The sequence below is a fragment of the Spodoptera frugiperda genome, chromosome 25 (genome assembly GCF_023101765.2).
Source record: "Spodoptera frugiperda isolate SF20-4 chromosome 25, AGI-APGP_CSIRO_Sfru_2.0, whole genome shotgun sequence".
Taxonomy (NCBI): domain Eukaryota; kingdom Metazoa; phylum Arthropoda; class Insecta; order Lepidoptera; family Noctuidae; genus Spodoptera; species Spodoptera frugiperda.
This window is the reverse complement of record NC_064236.1, coordinates 19,389,253-19,411,077: the sequence shown is the minus strand read 5'-3', so window position 1 is coordinate 19,411,077 and position 21,825 is coordinate 19,389,253. Positions and strand designations below refer to the sequence as shown.

The window sequence follows — 21,825 nt, the reverse complement described above, 5'->3', positions numbered from 1 at the left end:
GTCTCAAACAAAACTTTGACACTATTCATCACACGTTTCTTGATACCTGGTTACCGCCAGTTATTGATAAATGATTGTTATCTGATCGAAGACAAAACATCTTTTTCAAAGTTTCCAAAGTGAACTGTTAGTACCTATAATATCTTGGGCAAAAAGTTTTCATTAAACCAATGGGACTCAGTATCTTAAGCCCTAATATCCAAGTAATACTCAAGCATAAAACTTGATCGTAAGTAGACAAGAACTTGTAGAGACTATTTGTCACTACCATTATCGACAACACCGTCTTCTCAAACAAAACTTTGACACTATTCATCACACGTTTCTTGATACCTGGTTACCGCCAGTTATTGATAAATGATTGTTATCTGATCGAAGACAAAACATCTTTTTCAAAGTTTCCAAAGTGAACTGTTAGTACCTATAATATCTTGGGCAAAAAGTTTTCATTAAACCAATGGGACTCAGTATCTTAAGCCCTAATATCCAAGTAATACTCAAGCATAAAACTTGATCGTAAGTAGACAAGAACTTGTAGAGACTATTTGTCACTACCATTATCGACAACACCGTCGTCTCAAACAAAACTTTGACACTATTCATCACACGTTTCTTGATACCTGGTTACCGCCAGTTATTGATAAATGATTGTTATCTGATCAAAGACAAAACATCTTTTTCAAAGTTTCCAAAGTGAACTGTTAGTACTTATAATATCTTGGGCAAAAAGTTTTCATTAAACCAATGGGACTCAGTATCTTAAGCCCTAATATCCAAGTAATACTCAAGCACAAAATTTGATCGTCAGTAGACAAGAACTTGTAGAGACTATTTGTCACTACCATTATCGACAACACCGTCGTCTCAAACAAAACTTTGACACTATTCATCACACGTTTCTTGATACCTGGTTACCGCCAGTTATTGATAAATGATTGTTATCTGATCGAAGACAAAACATCTTTTTCAAAGTTTCCAAAGTGAACTGTTAGTACCTATAATATCTTGGGCAAAAAGTTTTCATTAAACCAATGGGACTCAGTATCTTAAGCCCTAATATCCAAGTAATACTCAAGCATAAAACTTGATCGTAAGTAGACAAGAACTTGTAGAGACTATTTGTCACTACCATTATCGACAACACCGTCTTCTCAAACAAAACTTTGACACTATTCATCACACGTTTCTTGATACCTGGTTACCGCCAGTTATTGATAAATGATTGTTGTCTGATCCAAGACAACATCTTTTTCAAAGTTTCCAAAGTGAACTGTTAGTACCTATAATATCTTGGGCAAAAAGTTTTCATTAAACCAATGGGACTCAGTATCTTAAGCCCTAATATCCAAGTAATACTCAAGCATAAAACTTGATCGTAAGTAGACAAGAACTTGTAGAGGCTATTTGTCACTACCATTATCGACAACACCGTCGTCTCAAACAAAACTTTGACACTATTCATCACACGTTTCTTGATACCTGGTTACCGCCAGTTATTGATAAATAAGAATAAGAATAATAAGAATAAATTTATTAACGAACTTCACAATCATTATGGTCTTATACTATATCACAATAATTTGTTTAATTTTGGTGTTGTCATCAAGTGTATCGGTAGCCCCCAAACTAGGATAATCCTGTATCTTGGGGACTTGAGTTGAGACATCTTGAGTACATTATTGAGTAGGACTATTGAGTGAATCTAAGTTACAGCGAAATTAATCAATATTAAAATTAAATTATACAGCAATATGTAGCTTACTAAGTAAGAGCCTGAAAATTAAATAGTACATGGTGCAAAGTTCTTGAATCACAAATAAAAAGTTAAAAATTTTCCAAATCTTAAAATAAAACAAAATCACAAAAAAAAAGGACTATATAAGTCATTGAATCACAGAGTTAGCTTAAACAGTTTTGAGACATAACATAAATTTTAATTCTTATATCTTTAAACAATTACTCAGTCTTTTATAATAGAATATATTATATTATATATTATATAGAATGATGATATAATATATTATATAGAATGATTGTTGTCTGATCCAAGACAACATCTTTTTCAAAGTTTCCAAAGTGAACTGTTAGTACCTATAATATCTTGGGCAAAAAGTTTTCATTAAACCAATGGGACTCAGTATCTTAAGCCCTAATATCCAAGTAATACTCAAGCATAAAACTTGATCGTAAGTAGACAAGAACTTGTAGAGACTATTTGTCACTACCATTATCGACAACACCGTCTTCTCAAACAAAACTTTGACACTATTCATCACACGTTTCTTGATACCTGGTTACCGCCAGTTATTGATAAATGATTGTTATCTGATCCAAGACAACATCTTTTTCAAAGTTTCCAAAGTGAACTGTTAGTACCTATAATATCTTGGGCAAAAAGTTTTCATTAAACCAATGGGACTCAGTATCTTAAGCCCTAATATCCAAGTAATACTCAAGCATAAAACTTGATCGTAAGTAGACAAGAACTTGTAGAGACTATTTGTCACTACCATTATCGACAACACCGTCGTCTCAAACAAAACTTTGACACTATTCATCACACGTTTCTTGATACCTGGTTACCGCCAGTTATTGATAAATGATTGTTATCTGATCGAAGACAAAACATCTTTTTCAAAGTTTCCAAAGTGAACTGTTAGTACCTATAATATCTTGGGCAAAAAGTTTTCATTAAACCAATGGGACTCAGTATCTTAAGCCCTAATATCCAAGTAATACTCAAGCATAAAACTTGATCGTAAGTAGACAAGAACTTGTAGAGACTATTTGTCACTACCATTATCGACAACACCGTCTTCTCAAACAAAACTTTGACACTATTCATCACACGTTTCTTGATACCTGGTTACCGCCAGTTATTGATAAATGATTGTTGTCTGATCCAAGACAACATCTTTTTCAAAGTTTCCAAAGTGAACTGTTAGTACTTATAATATCTTGGGCAAAAAGTTTTCATTAAACCAATGGGACTCAGTATCTTAAGCCCTAATATCCAAGTAATACTCAAGCATAAAACTTGATCGTAAGTAGACAAGAACTTGTAGAGACTATTTGTCACTACCATTATCGACAACACCGTCTTCTCAAACAAAACTTTGACACTATTCATCACACGTTTCTTGATACCTGGTTACCGCCAGTTATTGATAAATGATTGTTGTCTGATCCAAGACAACATCTTTTTCAAAGTTTCCAAAGTGAACTGTTAGTACCTATAATATCTTGGGCAAAAAGTTTTCATTAAACCAATGGGACTCAGTATCTTAAGCCCTAATATCCAAGTAATACTCAAGCACAAAATTTGATCGTCAGTAGACAAGAACTTGTAGAGACTATTTAAAAGATACTCTATTCTTTCATCCTCCAATTAACAATGACACTATTCATCACACGTTTCTTGATACCTGGTTACCGCCAGTTATTGATAAATGATTGTTATCTGATCCAAGACAACATCTTTTTCAAAGTTTCCAAAGTGAACTGTTAGTACCTATAATATCTTGGGCAAAAAGTTTTCATTAAACCAATGGGACTCAGTATCTTAAGCCCTAATATCCAAGTAATACTCAAGCACAAAATTTGATCGTCAGTAGACAAGAACTTGTAGAGACTATTTAAAAGATACTCTATTCTTTCATCCTCCAATTAACAATGACACTATTGATCACACGTTTCTTGATAGCTGGTTACCGCCAGTTATTGATAAATGCTTGTTATCTGATCCAAGACAACATCTTTTTCAAAATTTCCAAAGTGAACTGTTAGTACCTATAATATCTTGGGCAAAAAGTTTTCATTAAACCAATGGGACTCAGTATCTTAAGCCCTAATATCCAAGTAATACTCAAGCATAAAACTTGATCGTAAGTAGACAAGAACTTGTAGAGACTATATTTTGTCACTACCATTATCGACAACACCGTCTTCTCAAACAAAACTTTGACACTATTCATCACACGTTTCTTGATACCTGGTTACCGCCAGTTATTGATAAATGATTGTTGTCTGATCCAAGACAACATCTTTTTCAAAATTTCCAAAGTGAACTGTTAGTACCTATAATATATTGGGCAAAAATTTTCATTAAACCAATGGGACTCAGTATCTTAAGCTTTAATATCCAAGTAATTTAGGAATGTAAGTTTATTACATGCTCGCGTCCTACCTAGAGCAACACAAGGCCATTCTTTAGTTTAGTTTGAAATAGTGTTATAAAAATTAACTGCAATCATAATAATATCTTAGGCAAAGAGTTTATTTATTAATGTTACTTGTGGCTTTTAAAAGCTAGTGAAGTTTTATTTAAAAAAAAAATTGTATAGGTATTTAATGTGTTTTTCGATTGTTAGTCAATTCAAACTATCTTTTATTGAAGCTAACAACGTACTTATTGATAAAATAAGATGTTCTTTTTACGAAGATGGAAGAATCTGCCATAATTTGCTCATTAGTATTACGTTACATCTGTGGATGAGACTTCCTTGCGATCATAGAGTATGCTATTCATCGCGAATCGCGCGGTGGTCACCGATATATTTATATAAATATTCTAACACAGAGGGAAATTGATTAATACATTTAACTGTAGCAAAAACGTTGTAAGTTTTTAAACTGACATGGTTACTAACACTTTTATTAGTACTTGAGACGGGATATTTACCATGTTTATTATTTTGATGAGTTTCCCATATTTCGGCACTGTTGCAAGCGCCATGATCACGGATGAACTGGAGTAAATGCGGGTGGATGTTTACGAGCAGACAAATCAGTCTAACCTCTATCTCGTTTGTTTTTTGCACCTCTGACACCTCTGAAATATCGGAAACTCATCGAAATGATTACACATGGTAAATATCCCGTCTCAAGTTCTAATGGTAGTATAAACGTGTCTGAGGAAAAATTGTTACTTTGCCTAAAACATTAAATAAAATTATTATATCTTAGTTAAGTAGTTCTTGAAGTAAGTATATTATAAAAACATTTATAAAGGAATTTATATAATCTTCGTATATATAATGTACGTTTCTTCTGTTGAATAAATGCTGTTTCTTCTTCTTCCATACAATAGCATTTTTTATTGATTTTTATTGACTTAATGGTATTTCTAGGACTTATCTATTTGTAAGAGTGCTGTTTGTATTTTAGAGTAAACAGTTAAAGAGGATTATGTTTTATCATAAAGGTAGAATTCAGTTCTTTTTTGTATAGAAGAGTCGCGTTTAAATATTTATATATTATTATTTATTTTTATTACTATACATTGCTTGTTATTTATCTGCTGTAGTCTCTACCTAAAAGAGAGGTTTATTCGGCAGTGAACGTCTAGCGGTTGATACGGATATTTCTAACTATATGATACGTTGTTTTAACTTTATGAAACTTGCTTTATCCCAGTCTTAGTACCGGATAAGTGAAATGTCCCGGAACGTAGAGAAACTGAAATTAGTACGTATCTTATGTGATGGCGAGTGGCCATATTTGATCGACCAGGCATTCTGTGAATGTGATGTTAAAAAAATTGATAGGTAATATATTATGTGGCGCTATGGAATAAACGCGAGAGTTTATATTCGTCTGCCACTATCATGGTCTTCTAATTACAATTTGCCAAATATAGTTATTTAATTAAAGCTTATTTACCTATTCAATGTCATATAATGAGAAAAATGTACATTATTATACTATAATATTAGTTATAATTAATTTACCCCTATAAGTTACTCTTCAATTATATTTACATGCTTAAATATATAACGAATATTTTTATTAGTTTTTATGAGAGCATATTCGACATATTATTATGTTTTATTAGAGATCTAATGAAAGTTATGAAGATAAGAATATAATATGCTATATATTGAGTTGATGATTTGAAATATACCCGTAAAAGAACTTATTGTCCAATGTACATTGCACTACATAGAATATAGAGAATTAGAGATAGATGCAGTTTAATTTGAAAAATATTCATGTTTATATTAAAATTCCGACTGTACAGTTAAAATATTGGATGTTAAAAATTCTATGTGTACAGGGTCTAACTGTACATGATGTATACATGTAATATTTTTGTTATTTAATTTACATTCGGGAATACAAATTCTTTTGGTCATTTCAATGTGTGAAATACGATATTATGTATGTATGTATGTATTTATTGTTTATATGTATGTATGTATGTATGAAATGTAATTTTTTCGTGAGTATTTTTTTCAGGGCATTATGAAAACATGTTAATTTTTAAAATTATAATTATTTCTTACTGTTTACAGCTACGTAAATGCTTAATTAAGGGGGTCACTTTGTCCAATCGTGTTAAAAAAACAATGCTGTAATATTTCCATCTTTATATCACTTTCAAAAATATAACGGCAGTAAAATATTGTATTATTTCAGTATTCAAAGATAGTTACATGAACTAGAAGCCGTTGTTACTATTTAACATTACATTGGCATATTGTTTTTAAGAAATTTGTCTTATTATGAAGAACAGTTATATGACAAGAATGTCTGTGTACACGATTATTCGAATCCGTTACACGTTGCACGGCAGCCAGTTGCCCAGTCACCGCACCAACCGTGCAGTCAAATGTATTAAAGATAAAGAAATTATAATGACTAGTGGTCGCCTAGTGGTCGAAATTCGACCATATACGATTTAATTTACAATACCACTTAACATACGTTCAAGGATAATTTTCAAATTAATATATTCCGGCGCATCATGAATAACCAAACCTCCTTCAATGAGAAACCTCTTTTCATATGAGAAGTGAGAATATCATCGCAATGTCTGTCAATTTTGACGTTTTGTCAAATACGATACTATGCAGGTAGTGTGTGTAATGTTTTATTTATTGATTTAATGTACATAATAGGCATTATTTTTGAAAAATATTAGCGTTCTGGACTTCTCCTACACATATACTATAAGTGTACCAAATTTTATGCTCCTACGTCCGCGCAATTTTCGTAAAAAGGGGTCGAAAGGTTTTGCATCACGTATTAATATTATAATGATAAATGCTACTGCCGAGCTAGGGATCTATTGTTAAATGTCGAGGTCAAGCAAAAATACAAGGTCAGAGATATATTGGTTTTCAAAATTCCTAAATAGTATTTATTAGTACCACGATGCTTAGGTATTCGGTATATTTTTTAAATACTACAGATATTATCTAGAATTGAAACAGCAAGTAACATTTTTTAAATAGTCGTTTTTGGTATTAAAAATGGACATATTTTTCAAAGGACAATGATTTTGGAAGTGCTATAAAGGTGGAAACCCTATTTATACATTATTCAGCATTGTTAGATTATATATCGGTAAGATTAAAATAAAATAGGTATCTATGTTATACCGAATGGAGAAACCTCTATCGACTCAATTTAAAACAACATATTTATTACCATCTTGACTGCGAATATACGAAAAATGAGGAAAATAGAGTTCAGTAGGTAAGCCAAAATGTGTATTTTTCTCTTTAAGCTAATTTGAACACTCTTTACAAATTCGGCATTGCAACATCCGCGGCACATGACCGTAACATTCCTGTCTAGGAATGGTTGTCACGTCTATATTACAGCTCCTCTGTAGTCTAAGTACGAGGAGCTATTCCGAAATATTTAGTTGTATTATGCTTCTGTGGTCGAGTACTACTTGTATTTATTTATTTATTTAATTCAAAAGTTACAACGGTAGATAACCAATTAAAGCAACTTACATACATAACTAAAAAATGTAGTTTCATTTAAGTCATATGTGTGATCTCCATACTTTATAACATAGTTTGTTTCTTAGAAATATGTTACATACGAGTATAAAAAGTATAAATGGTACAATAGATTTTTTTGTATCGCTTTTTGTTTTTTTTTTTTATAAAAATATACTTTTTTAAATTTTTAACCAAATACTTAGATGGTAGTATACTTATATATCATTAATGTAAGATTAAAAAGATATGAGATTATAACGTATTATTATATATGTACATTATTATAATTATTATTTAATACGGCTTGAGTTATGAAACTCCAAAGCATATGTTATCCTAATATCACTTTCAATTTGGCGATTTATTTACATTTCCAAAATATTTTTTTTTGTATTATTTTTATTTTCTTTTTGTATTTTTTTTTTTTGTTTTTAGTATTATAAGTACTTAATTAATTATTTATTTTATTAAATTATTATGCATATGATTTATAAATGAAAGTAAAATTGAAAACTATAATATTATATCAATATTAATCTTCATGGCGTTTTCATACGAGTACTTATCTATAAAACAAATTAAGTCTATATTTTAATGTAATTTTATAGTAGGTAATTTTAACTGTGTATGATATGGAACTATGGGGCTAAAATAGCTATATAGTTAGGTTCTATTGACATCACATTCATTCAAATCCTCTTTCACACATCAAACATAACATACATAAACTCATATAATATAGTACCTACATAATTATAATAGATGACGTACTCATTTACTAATTTTCGTTGTATTGCCAATATAAACTAACACATATTATAAATAACTATACGAAATACAACTAACTATACGAAATATAAATAACTATACGAAATAGAAGCTCTACAAGTAACTACCAACTCTTCTAAACATTCAATTGAATGGAAAACAAGATTCGACTGACGATGACGTCACGTTATTGTATTGTCCGTATTCACGTAATAAGTGACGATTACAGCAGTGGGGCAACAAATTGGAAAACGTCACAATAAACATATATAACGGTATTGTTTGGAAACTTAACAACTTTTTTTATAATATAAATCCTCTTCACCTGATGTCTAAAAGAGGAAGATATGAGAATTTTTTTCAACCTAAACGAACTAAATGCTTTCTGATTCTGAAAATATGTTACTTTACACTTTATGTACAGGGTATTACGGTTCGGATTTCCGGTACCCTACCTCCCACCCACCCCACGTGCTGTACGTTAAATTTCAACAACAAACTTTCTTATGATGAAGAGTTTCTCTGCGACTCGAAATTGGTATTAGCTTTTCTCTATTAATATACGTGAGTAAACCGTGATGGTTAGTTAATTTTGTATGAGTCACGATAGTTATTCAAAAATAACAAAACATTTTTTAAATATACTGTTAGCATAATTCGTAGTGACTTATTGTAAATCGTGTGTCAACGCCTATAAATAGCCCGCTGTGCAGCAAGTCCTTTTTGCCCGAGCGCCTCCGAGTGGTAAGGTTGTTGGATTGGTATCGACGCGATTTGTAATAGGTCACATATTTAGGGTAGTGGGTTTTCCGATGTGTGTACATGTATGTTAGTGGCTGTTTGATGCCATTGTTAATGTGTAAATCATTATTGTAGTAAACAAATTTAGGTTGTGAAAGTGAGTTGTTTTTTTTTTAATTATACCCGCTTCTGGTTCCGATAAATACTATTAATTAATTTTAATTTCAAGAGAATGCCCGGGATATTATTTTGCCTGTATATATTATTATACGAGTAGAACATGTCGTTAAGCATGATCACCTAATATGTTCACAGTCTGAGAACACTCTTAATTATATTATTAATAAAATTATACTTTCAAAGTCAAAATCAAAATCAAAGCATTTCAATTAATGCTTAATTACATAATTTTGGATCATCAAATTGAATTGTCGGTCACTCTGTCTGTCAGTGAAGCTATAATAGTTGCTCGTTCCAAAGTGTAGCTTCGAATGGAATAATATTTAAATAGACAAGGCGTTAAATTTTTAAATAGTTCCTCTGGCTACTACTTTGATAAATGTGACACCCATTGGTTGGTCATTGTTGATGAAATCTAACGCAGTAACTAAACGTGTTAGAAGTATAGGAAACACGAACCGTAATGCTGTACTGTATAGAATAGTTTTGTATAAAACTCAAAAAGATTTTAGTTTATTTGCAGTATTGACTAATTGGAATGATAGGATGAAAGTATTTATTTAATAATTTGAAGAAGGTGCTGTATGGAGCTAGCAGACTGACACCTATTCGAGGTATGGCTTGATTGAAAAGTGAAAGGTTATAAAATATTTGATTAAGTGCACCATTGCAAGATTGACAATATTAGTAATATTTAACTGACTGTAGGACTGAAAGGATATGATTAGTCTTCATTTCTTATTATAATCCAAATTTGGTGTAATGAGAATCTGTTATAATGGTGACTTCAGAATCGCATTTAGTCGTCAGGTAAATAGCTGAGTCGTAACGAAGCAAAGATTTCTTAATAAGAGAATGAAATTAAACAAAAGATAGTGGATACTCTTTCATTGCGGAATTATTTTTTGTCGCGTAACAACATTCATCAGGCTAGGAACTTGTTACCAACTCGGTTAAAACCAACACACTGTACACTGAGCGCTCGGGGGCGCGACATCAAATCCTCTACTCTAAGGCGCTCACTTTTGTGTCTTTGCTTTTGTACATTTAATAATAATTATTATAACTTAGTACTAGCTTTAATTATTTCTCTCGATCTCCATATTGATGACCCATGTGACGATTCATTCAGCCACGATCTGCCTATAGTAGAGGTGCTTTGATGTTAGTTCTATTACTTTAGTTATTAAGTACTGTACTGTATTAAAAGTGAAAAATTGTATTCGGAAGTTTATTGTACACAGTTGAAGGAGTGATAGTTAGTGAAGTTCAAAAATTAATCCTAATCTATGATTAAATACGGTTCTAAATATAATTGGCATTGCAAATTTTAGTACAGGGAGACTTCGATTTACTCTTAAAAATTGCCACCGACGCGTTTGTTGTTGTTACGTTTGTATGATGATAAATGATGAAACGGGGTATTCAGGAAAGGGACAAAAAATCCCTCATAATAGGAATGTACAGAAAAATGGTTGCCAATATAATATTATGTTTGAGTTTAACCGAGAAAGGTAAAGAGGATTGAAGAGAGTATTTTACAAGGATATTATTAATTTAGTAAATGGTTACTATTCTACTAACGAAAGCGTAACGTTTCAAGTTACACTCACGACCATGGAAGACGATCGATTTTTCTCGAATAATGTAGATACTAACTAAAATTATTATTAAAAGTCCAATTGATACGATACGAGTTTTATAATCCTGCATTACGTTGAGTGTGAAAATAACGGTGTTTCGGTAAATTCAGAGTAAAGTCCACGTCCAAAGTTGAAGCGTAGGAGTAGTACCATGTCCAAAGTATTCCCTAACCTCCTATAAGTCAGATAGTCCTATAATTTAGTTATAGGAGCTTACAATATTCGATACACGTAAATGGTTACAATATGACACTTAGAACTAGGCCGCTCCTACCTTGTACCGCCTCACAGCATCGGTGCTCTTATCAGGTTGCGCAGGATGCGGTCCCAGGATGAGTTCGGTATCTGTCACCTGGATTCTGGCGCTGGGCCCACTTGTATTTGGATCTGGAATTAGAAAACCATAATTCAGAACTGGTTGCTTATGCAGTAACTATTTGTGATATATGATTTTGGATATTAGCTAAAACGAGCAAAGAGCTTAAATTTAGATTTTGACGTTTACAAAAATCTTTAGAAGAAAGAAAGAAGAAGAAATGTCTAATTTGAAAAACTGATGTTGCTTTATTTATCTTATTGGCATCTAAAAACATGTAGGTAATCGTTATGGTGTAAAAAAATTCACCGCGAATGTAAAACAACAGCACATTAATAACATCAGTGTTGTATATGCTAATGACTTTGAGCTACAGTTAATGCAACGTCTAGACTATTTGATAGTCAAATCATCTAATCCGACGAGCGAACGGCTATAGCTGTCACTTTAAAGCAATTTGCTCATTTGTCAGGGACAGAGATTTATTCAGATGCATTGAAAGATAGTGGGATTCAATTGATAGTTATCATAAGACAAGTGGTAATGTTAAAGTGTAAATATCAAAAAGATCTTTGATTTTAGTAATGGATCATACAAAAGAAATCATAAAAATATTGATAATATGTCCAAAACAACTTACCTCACTTAGGATGACCCAAAATCTACTGTTGCGTTGCACCCGCAGGCGAATGGCAGTGATGGGACCCATAGAGAGGTCACCTTCGGCTAAACCGAACTCATCAAAGGTACTGATCACAGTAAAATTACTACGATTATGAGCGGCCCGTACTTCCAACGTCGTATTATAGAATAAATCTTTCGTGTGGTCGGGATTACCACTGCGGAAGATGTAGCTGAAAAAATAAAAAAATATTATGAAACTACTGGTTCAAAAAGTATTTTGAGTCTATATTTGTATAATGATTTCAGATGGAGCGATTCTTTGTTTCATCATGTCGTACACATGTGTCGTTGTCATGTGTATGCGGTGCGAAGCTAAGTCATCACAAGCACAATATCATGAATTATGAAGCAATAAAAAAACAAGTATTAATAATGTACGAACGGAGACAAAACAAAGTAGAAAAATCAAAATAAAACAAAAATAGTAACGGAAAATAAAATGAAAAAGAGAATGGTCAGCCTTGCCCGAACTGAAAGAGCTTCCACCTCAGCAGTATGTCAAGCGCTGATGTTCGATGAAAGTGAGTCGCAGACGACAGTAGACCGTAAAGAAAAAAAAAGATGAAAATTAAAATGAGTGTGAGATAAACAATAAGAAAACATATTACATAATTATAATAATATAGTAAAAAGTTGTGACCACTTACTGTGTCATGACAATAGGCTTCTCGAACCAGAATTCCACAAAGTTCCCTTTGTTTGGTCTCTGGCCCCAAAAGAATGTTTGACCATCGTAGGCCTTCTGTAGGGTGTGCATAGTATGCTCAATGATGTCTGTTTTAATTGTCTTCAGTGGAGGATTATCGGTATGAGGGAAGAATTTCGGTGCCGCTCTGAATTTCGCATCCTGTAAAATACGAAGATCACAATTTTAGAACTTGGTCATAGTTTCCAATGTAATTACTGATAATTTTTATTTGAGTGTGCCACCGTTTGCGTTGTAACAGCCCTTCTATCACAGACTGATTTCATCAATATCAGTTTCTCTCAACTGTACATTAATCTTTTTATTTTTTTCATTTATTTTCTTTTTCATTTTTTCAATTATATTCTTTTACATTTATATTGATGTTGATAGTGGAGTACTCGGATGGAGTGTATGGGTGTATGGTGGGAGAGTATAGTCGATGTATACGGTTAATTGAGTGGGTTGGACGATCGATGGACATCGATGGATTATTGCTTGTGAACGATACATGTATTCGACAAAAGACACAACATGGACAGTTAATGATACAGAAAATGAACAAACTCGGTATCACAGTACAATGGGGATTTGAATTATTGGATCAGGGTGAATGGATGTATGTATGGATTCAGTGCTATTTTTTTGGGCAACTGTTCTGGACCAAGAAGCGCGGATACGCTTTAAAGTGACTTTATTTTTTCATTGGCCATCTTTTTGGAGTCTTCACTTCACTTCTAGAGCACTCTTGAATTGGGGCGTAAGCTGGTGAATGTATGACGAAAACGTTACGAAAATGAAATTAGGATGTATAACAAAATCGGTATCACAGTACAGTGGGGATTTCAATTGTTGGATCAGAATGGATGAATGGACGGATGTATGTATTCAGCGCTTTTTTTTGCGGCAACTGTTCTGGACCAAGAAGCGCGGATACGCTTTAAAGTGACTTTTTTTAGCCGTCTTTTTGGAGTAAAATCTTTTAGAGCACGCTTGATTTGGGACGTAAGCTGGTGCATGTATGACGAGAACGTTACGAAAATGTAAAGTGAAATGAAACTAGGATTTATAACAAAATCGGTATCACAGTACAGTGGGGATTTCAATTGTTGGATCAGGATGGACGAATGAATGTATGTATGTATGTATGGATTCAACACTTTTTTTTTGGGCAACTGTTTTGGACCAAGAAGCGCGGATACGCTTTAAAGTGACTTTTTTTTTCATTGGCCATCTTTTTGGAGTCTTCACTTCACTTCTAGAGCACTCTTGAATTGGGGCGTAAGCTGGTGAATGTATGACGAAAACGTTACGAAAATGAAATTAGGATGTATAACAAAATCGGTATCACAGTACAGTGGGGATTTCAATTGTTGGATCAGAATGGATGAATGGACGGATGTATGTATTCAGCGCTTTTTTTTGCGGCAACTGTTCTGGACCAAGAAGCGCGGGTACGCTTTAAAGTGACTTTATTTTTTTATTGGCCATCTTTTTGGAGTCTTCACTTCACTTCTAGAGCACTCTTGAATTGGGGCGTGAGCTGGTGAATGTATGACGAGAACGTTACGAAAATGTAAAGTCAAATAAAATTAGAATGTATAACAAAATCGGTATCACAGTACAGTGGGGATTTCAATTGTTGGATCAGAATGGATGAATGGATGTATGGATTCAGCGCTTTTTTTTGCGGCAACTGTTTTGGGCCAAGAAGCGCGGATGCGCTTTAAAGTGACTTTTTTTTAGCCGTCTTTTTGGGGTAAAATCTTTTAGAGCACTCTTGAATTGGGGAGTAAGCTGGTGAATGTATGACGAGAACGTAACGAAAATGAAATTAGGATGTATAACAAAATCGGTATTACAGTACAGTGGGGATTTCAATTGTTGGATCAGAATGGATGAATGGATGGATGTATGGATTCAGCGCTTTTTTTTGCGGCAACTGTTCTGGACCAAGAAGCGCGGAAACGCTTTAAAGTGACTTTTTTTAGCCGTCTTTCTGGAGTAAAATCTTTTAGAGCACTCTTGAATTGGGGAGTAAGCTGATGAATGTATGACGAGAACGTTACGAAAATGTAAAGTCAAATAAAATTGGGATGTATAACAAAATCGGTATTACAGTACAGTGGAGATTTTAATTGTTGGATCAGGATGGACGAAAGAATGTATGTATGTATGGATTCAGCGCTTTTTTTTTTGGGCAACTGTTTTGGACCAAGATGCACGGATACGCTTTAAAGTGACTTTATTTTGTCTTTGGCCATCTTTTTGGAGTCTTCACTTCACTTCTAGAGCACTCTTGAATTGGGGCGTGAACTGGTGAATGTATGACGAGAATGTTACGAAAATGAAATTAAGATGTATAACAAAATCGGTATCACAGTACAGTGGGGATTTCAATTGTTGGATCAAAATGGATGAATGGATGGATGTATGGATTCAGCGCTTTTTTTTGCGGCAACTGTTCTGGACCAAGAAGCGCGGATACGCTTTAAAGTGACTTTTTTTAGCCGTCTTTTTGGAGTAAAATCTTTTAGAGCACTCTTGAATTGGGGAGTAAGCTGATGAATGTATGACGAGAACGTTACGAAAATGTAAAGTCAAATAAAATTAGGATGTATAATAAAAATCGGTATTACAGTACAGTGGGGATTTCAATTGTTGGATCAAAATGGATGAATGGATGGATGTATGTATGGATTCAGTGCTATTTTTGGGCAACCGTGCTGGACCAAGAAGCGCGGATACGCTTTAAAGTGACTTTATTTAGCCGTCTTTTTGGAGTAAAATCTTTTAGAGCACTCTTGAATTGGGGAGTAAGCTGATGAATGTATGACGAGAACGTTACGAAAATGTAAAGTCAAATAAAATTAGGATGTATAATAAAAATCGGTATTACAGTACAGTGGGGATTTCAATTGTTGGATCAAAATGGATGAATGGATGGATGTATGTATGGATTCAGTGCTATTTTTGGGCAACCGTGCTGGACCAAGAAGCGCGGATACGCTTTAAAGTGACTTTATTTTTTCATGATTGATGAAATAACATATACGAGGATGGTTTTAAAGGTATTTTTGTTTATATTGATTATTATTTTTTTTTATATATGGATCATGGATGTGAAGTGTTCATCAGTGGATGCGGTTGTGAGAGGAGTGTGATACCTTGTTCGTAAAATTTCTGTTAAAGTGAGTAGGTTTTAAAATGACTGCCTTTAGCAGTGAGTGTTAGATGTTAGCTGGTAGGTTCTAAGAACTAAAGGACTGATGAAGCTGTGGGATCATGGGATGACTTGTATAGAAGATGGAACTGTTTGGACTACACAAGTGACTTGTTATTTTTTTCTTTTTACTTCATGAAAATTATACATGTATTTAAATTTTTTAGACAAATATTTTAATTACGTTTATTTAGCATTTTAATTACATTTATTTTATACAGATTCAAGAAATCAGTCCGACACAAAGCGCTGGTATTTTTTTTTATTAAGATACTGTAAACGTGGCATATGTATGCACAAAGTACATACATATATACTCTGCGTACATTGTATTGTGTATAGTCTCATCGCAAGTAAAACTTGCTCAACCAACATTTTTTTTGTACGCGTATAATATGTGATATTATGATCATGCAATAAGTCTGTCTTTTCTATATCTAGGCAAATTCCCTCCAATAGGTATTGGTTAGACTCTGCCACTTTATATAGGTAATTATATTGTATTCTAGAGTTGCAAATCCTATTTGCTATGGATATTAGAGGAGGTATGAAGATAACAATGAGACTTTAAATAATCTAAAACAAATGTAATATTTAAATGTTCAACTTACCCCGCTTTTGTGAATCTTCCCCTTCAGCGAGGAATAGAGACCAATGTGTTGGAAGAGTGAGGGCTTGAATTTAGGCCTGACTTTTTCTTTGGCAGCTCCACAGCTTTTCTGGAAATTAACGAAAAGGTTGAACTATCAAGGAGAACTTGTTTACCTGAATGCTTTTCTACAAGGAGTAGTAAATATACAAAAAAAATTATGCTCGAATGTACTCTCAGCTGTCACTAAACGGAGATATGAAGATCTCTGGTTTAGTAGGTGGCTAGAAGTTAATATCCCGTATCTGTTATTAACTTATGAGTGACAACAAGCTCATAGTCGAGGATCCACGGGTTACAAACGAATATTCATTAAGAAAGATCAGGAGAAATGTAGCTTTGACAATAAACATTGTTAATTTGGAGTAGATTTAAAAATAAAGCTGATCCGTCTTAGGAATATTCCAAAGTATACAATTTTAGTAAAGAATAAATAAATACTTACGCCAGTCTTCTCCAGGGTGCACACTCGGTCCGCTAAATAGCTTTCGAGTAGCCAATCAATTGGGAGGTTGTTGTAGAAAATCTGGGCATAACTGATGAATTTTATTAGCTCCGACGACCGAAACAGTTTCCCAATGCCCCCGACGTGACAGAATTCGATGAAAATCCAGTTCGGATTGGAGACAGTAGTTGCGGCTGTGTATTTCTTTATACTCTGGTGGAAGAAAGAAAATAAAAGCATTTGGTAAGTGGAAATCTGACGGATGATTGAAATGGATGTACACGCATAACTTCAAAACTGCTTGACTAAATAAGATTTTTTTTTTGTCGTGTTCGATATTTTTAGAACACAACCCTGCTTTATCTATAGCTAGTTTATATTATAAACCTCTGATTTTCAATGTGGAATTGAATATGAATTCGATAAACAAACCACATTCAATTGCTCAATCAAGTATCTAAATAAGCAACCAAACTCATTTACTTCTAATCTGATTTTCCCACGATTTCAATGTCCGTGTAATTTCTTACAGGCGTTGACGGGAAATGAGACTGCAATGAAATAAAGTAGACTTCAGGTGGCTTCTAAATTATCGAGGTACCTACGTAACAGCTACAGAGTCCCATTACTGAGGTAAACCTCTCAAACTCAACATTTTGAACCGAATTTCCTAGTTTAAATAGGGTATTTTACTAAATGTTAGTTCTGTAAAATCTCCCATACAGTTTTTGTAGGTTGTGTCTCAAGTTCTATTTATTTAAGATAGTCAGAAAAATTACGAAGTCATTCACCAGAGTCACATTAGGAATTATTTGTAATAATCTACTATATATGAATGTATCCACGGGTTTTCGAAGTAAACCATATTTTATGATTTAACTTAGAGGGTTATCCTCGGGAAATTTTCTGTCCGTACATTTAATAAGTCGTGAAGACCTCAAGAGCCTTCCGCTTTATTCACAATTAAAGTGTACGGTGGTACTTTATAATTGTCACTAAAAACTCGAATATGCCACTCACCTGGATGTAGTTCTTCTTGGCTATGATGTCATCTTCAAGCATCAGGTAAAAAGTGCCTTTTGATTGGGCGTATGCCATTAGAAAGATGTTATCCAAATTCTGTTTTGAGCGCCACTTGACTCGTTTGTGAGAATCTCCTAATGTCACTGGTAGTTTGTCGAAGTCGGGGTAGTAGGAATCTCTTGGTGATATGACCTCGATCAAGCCACTGTCCACCTGTTTCGGGAACCTGTTTGGGAAAGGAAAAATCGTGTGGTTTTTATTGTCGTCTGGAAATTGTTACACGTATTTCTTAACATAGAATTAGATGACAATGAAGTGTATATGGAAATAGATATTTTTCATGAAGACGAAGTTCATTTAATGTTCAATTAGACAATGTCATGGAAACACAAATGCTAGTCTCCTCTTGACATTATCTGCAGGCCACAGAATCCTTCTAGCAAAAGAAGTCGAATCCACAACTCTATATGAAGTTAGTAGTAGTAGCTCAGATCTGGGTTCCCCTAGAATGCCCATTCTCAAGTCAAGCTTTTATTTTATTAACTGGTGTCTTAAGTATTGTTGTCTAATAACATAACCGGGGTCTATACAACACTTTAATGAATGAATGTATTCTTAAACCGTTCACTAAACTGCGATTTAGAGATGTCTGTTTTAGCAGTCGGTTAGATATTAATGTTCCGTATGGATACATACTCTTGAGTCAAATGGCCTCGAAAGCGGGAGGGATACGGGCTTAACAGAGAATAGTGGATGTTCGTGTGTGTGTACTTACATAGTCTCGATCTGCCTTGCGATTTGGAGCACGTAGTCCAGCTCCGTCTCCCCAACCATGACCACGATGAGGGTGTTGTTCACATCAGCCGGACTCAGTTCAGCGACGAGGTGCTAGGGGATTATTTATTTATTACAATTACGAACTACTTATAACTAAGAAATCCCACCTAGAACACTGGGATTTCTGTACCTTAATACTATGTTTACACTAAGTCTTATATCTAATTAATACCATCTACAACGATGGTTTCTACAAATAACTTAAAACTAGAAATGTATCCACGAGGGTGACCAGACAAACCATGCATTAGATTTTCTGGGCCTTAACGTGGAGCTTTACTCTCCGTACATTTGGTTAGTCATCAAGCATGAATGCGCTACCCGGCAACATACCCGTGGCGATGCTGAGAGTTGTAAGCTTGAGCATGCCACCACTGTGGGTTCAAGGATTGTACCCTGGACCGGCTCACACAGTCTGACTGCACACAGCTGAACTCCAGCTGAGCCCCCGCTGGGCACTGGCGGTGGGCCCATCAGTCTATGCCACTCTATGTATACCCCTCTCCGTCCTAGGTATACGTAGTGCAGGGTAGATCTGGCCACACATGCGCCGAGGAACGACGCTTGCAACTTGTTTCGATACAAATGTACGGCTTATATGTACCTCAATTAAACTTAGATATACTTAGTACTTTTACAGATTAATACGAAGGATTAATATGTCGGTTATTATGGGATTGAAACATAACTGACGAATGTATGCTTTGATGTACTTAAATACATCTTGATTTTCATTAACAAATCATAAAAACAAAAAGCCCCTTACCGTTAAAGTCACCATCAAGTAGCTTTCCTTATCACGCTTGACAGTTGGCACCCCAACGACGATGTCGCAGAAAGACCTGCCTCCACTCATGTGGTAAGCAGGCTTCAGACTCTGAGGGTCATCCATGAGGTGCGGCAGCAGTTGGTACACGAACGGAATCCTTAGTTGTTGGATGTGCTTCGTGTAGATACCTGACGCTGCTTTAGTACCTAATGATGAAGAGCATTTTTGAGGTTAGAGCTACTCCAAGTCGATGAAGAAACAATTTGCTATAGAGGTACTCCTGATGATTGAACAATATTAAAATTCAGTTGAAAAATAAGGTCGAAATGTTTGTAAAATTAAGAGGTCAAGCTGACTCACAGACAGAATAAGCCTATCTTAAAGCCGTGATTTTCGAAATAACAGTAAGAAAAATATCAACTACCTATTATACGTTTGAAGTATTTTATATTAGCAAAGGCGTCTCGTAATCGGACTTGTAGTAAAGCCTTCAAATAGGTACATTAGACAAAACTGAGCAGACGAATCACCCAGTGGCGAGCGATCATCGCCATCGTTAGACTCAACAATGGAGCGATAAGTGCGTTGCGAGAAATTTTAATAGAAGGTATCTATGTTAAAAATTTCAAGTAAAATTAAACTACGATTTAACTTTTTTTTTGAGGGGGAAAATCATCCAATGACTTCTCTTGCCTTGGGCGAGGCGAGAGGGAGTGTCAGACTCTTACTGACTAAAAACCACCCCGTTCCACTCCTGCTTTTTGAACCGGGGCCCCGGTAGGTCCGCTAGGTATTCCGCAGCTCCGGATCAGAAAAACTAGGGCTAGGCAATGCTGACCTGACGCGTAGCAGAAATGACACTGCTGTTACTAACAATGTCTTTAAAGTCACGTTTGCTACCCTTCACTACATTTCTACGACATTTATTTTTAAAGGTTAAGTATATTGTATTGTACACAATGTAAAGTTGCACAAGATAATCATATCAGTAATAGTCAGCACGGAGTCTGGATTTATGATCGATGTATGACAATAGGCTCACCCCTCGTTTCATATGATTCATAACATAACTGGGCAGTCCCTTTCATGAGAGATCCGTAAAAAGACGGAGACATAATAATATGTAAATAAATATAACCTTAAACGTTCAATATCGAATTGCAACAAAAAACTTAAGACCTATAAATAAATGTAACGTTGCATTGGCATTGAAATTTCTATCCATCTTAATCAAATACAGCTTCAGCATAAATCGCTTCAAAGTCCGAATAAATATAAATTCTAGGTCTAGACACATTTATCTGTCCAGGCTAGTCTACAATTTAGGTTTAAAATGAAACGAATCGAACTTGGTGTTTAATAAAGAATAGGTAGCGATAAAGTAGACGTACGATGCCTTGTATGAAATTTGCGAAGACATGATACGTATATGATAAATATAAATTAAAAGTTATTAACGTCGTATGTAATAATCCGACCATTTCAAGCACCTTAAACATTAATTTTATTAGGTTGTAACTAATTATTCAACTGGGTTACACCTATACGATTAGTTTCAATTCACACCAGGTACTATAGAGATTAGAACTATAATGGGCATGGGCAACATGCAAAATGTCTTTTTTATTCAAAACTAGTAGCTGACCCAGCAAACTCCGTAACGTATTTAATTTTTTTTTTCTCACGTTTTAAACCTACCCTGAAATTTCACAAATATAAGTAGTTTAAGACTGAAATGAGCCAAATTGGTCAAGCCGTTTTCGAGTTTTAGTGAGACTGATAAATAGTAATACATTTTTATATACATGTAATTGTATAGATATAATATAGATTTCAATCTTCAACGCGAAAGAGTAAAATGTTTGTTTCAATAAAGATTGTTAGGAATAAAAAGTGGAATTTAACCGAAACGTTTCGAGGAACCAGCTATCAAAGACGATCGAGAGAAGCTTTTAATTTTTTCAATATAACATTTATTAAAAAAATATCCAATATCCTTCCTTGGATTCCTATTATAAAGATGTTTGCTTACATTTTTAGTTTGAATCCATCTACCTAATTAGGTATTTCTCGGAAATACTCGAATGGGAATGTTGAAAATGTTCATTGAATCAAATACTTTTATC

At 34.1% G+C, this 21,825-nt stretch overlaps 1 protein-coding gene across 12 annotated transcripts in view; it reads right to left on the bottom strand.

Moving 5' to 3' along the window:
* Nucleotides 1–21,825, bottom strand: part of LOC118261935 (alpha-1,3-mannosyl-glycoprotein 4-beta-N-acetylglucosaminyltransferase A) — an 88,593-nt gene that overhangs the window by 13,564 nt on the left and 53,204 nt on the right. For 8 of the 12 annotated variants that reach the window (XM_050704257.1, XM_050704259.1, XM_050704258.1 and 5 more), the window contains exons 5-12: nucleotides 19,697–19,905; nucleotides 18,869–18,981; nucleotides 18,091–18,319; nucleotides 17,071–17,283; nucleotides 16,588–16,695; nucleotides 12,716–12,915; nucleotides 12,025–12,238; nucleotides 3,512–11,455 (exon numbers count right to left, since the gene is read on the bottom strand). In XM_050704257.1, coding sequence (XP_050560214.1) covers nucleotides 11,417–11,455; nucleotides 12,025–12,238; nucleotides 12,716–12,915; nucleotides 16,588–16,695; nucleotides 17,071–17,283; nucleotides 18,091–18,319; nucleotides 18,869–18,981; nucleotides 19,697–19,905 — 1,325 coding nt within the window. In that variant the 3' untranslated portion in view covers nucleotides 3,512–11,416. Of the gene's footprint in view, nucleotides 1–1,002; nucleotides 2,291–3,511; nucleotides 11,456–12,024; nucleotides 12,239–12,715; nucleotides 12,916–16,587; nucleotides 16,696–17,070; nucleotides 17,284–18,090; nucleotides 18,320–18,868; nucleotides 18,982–19,696; nucleotides 19,906–21,825 lie in introns of those variants that run through there. The other 4 variants (XM_050704249.1, XM_050704248.1, XM_050704253.1 and 1 more) reach the window with 3 other exon arrangements.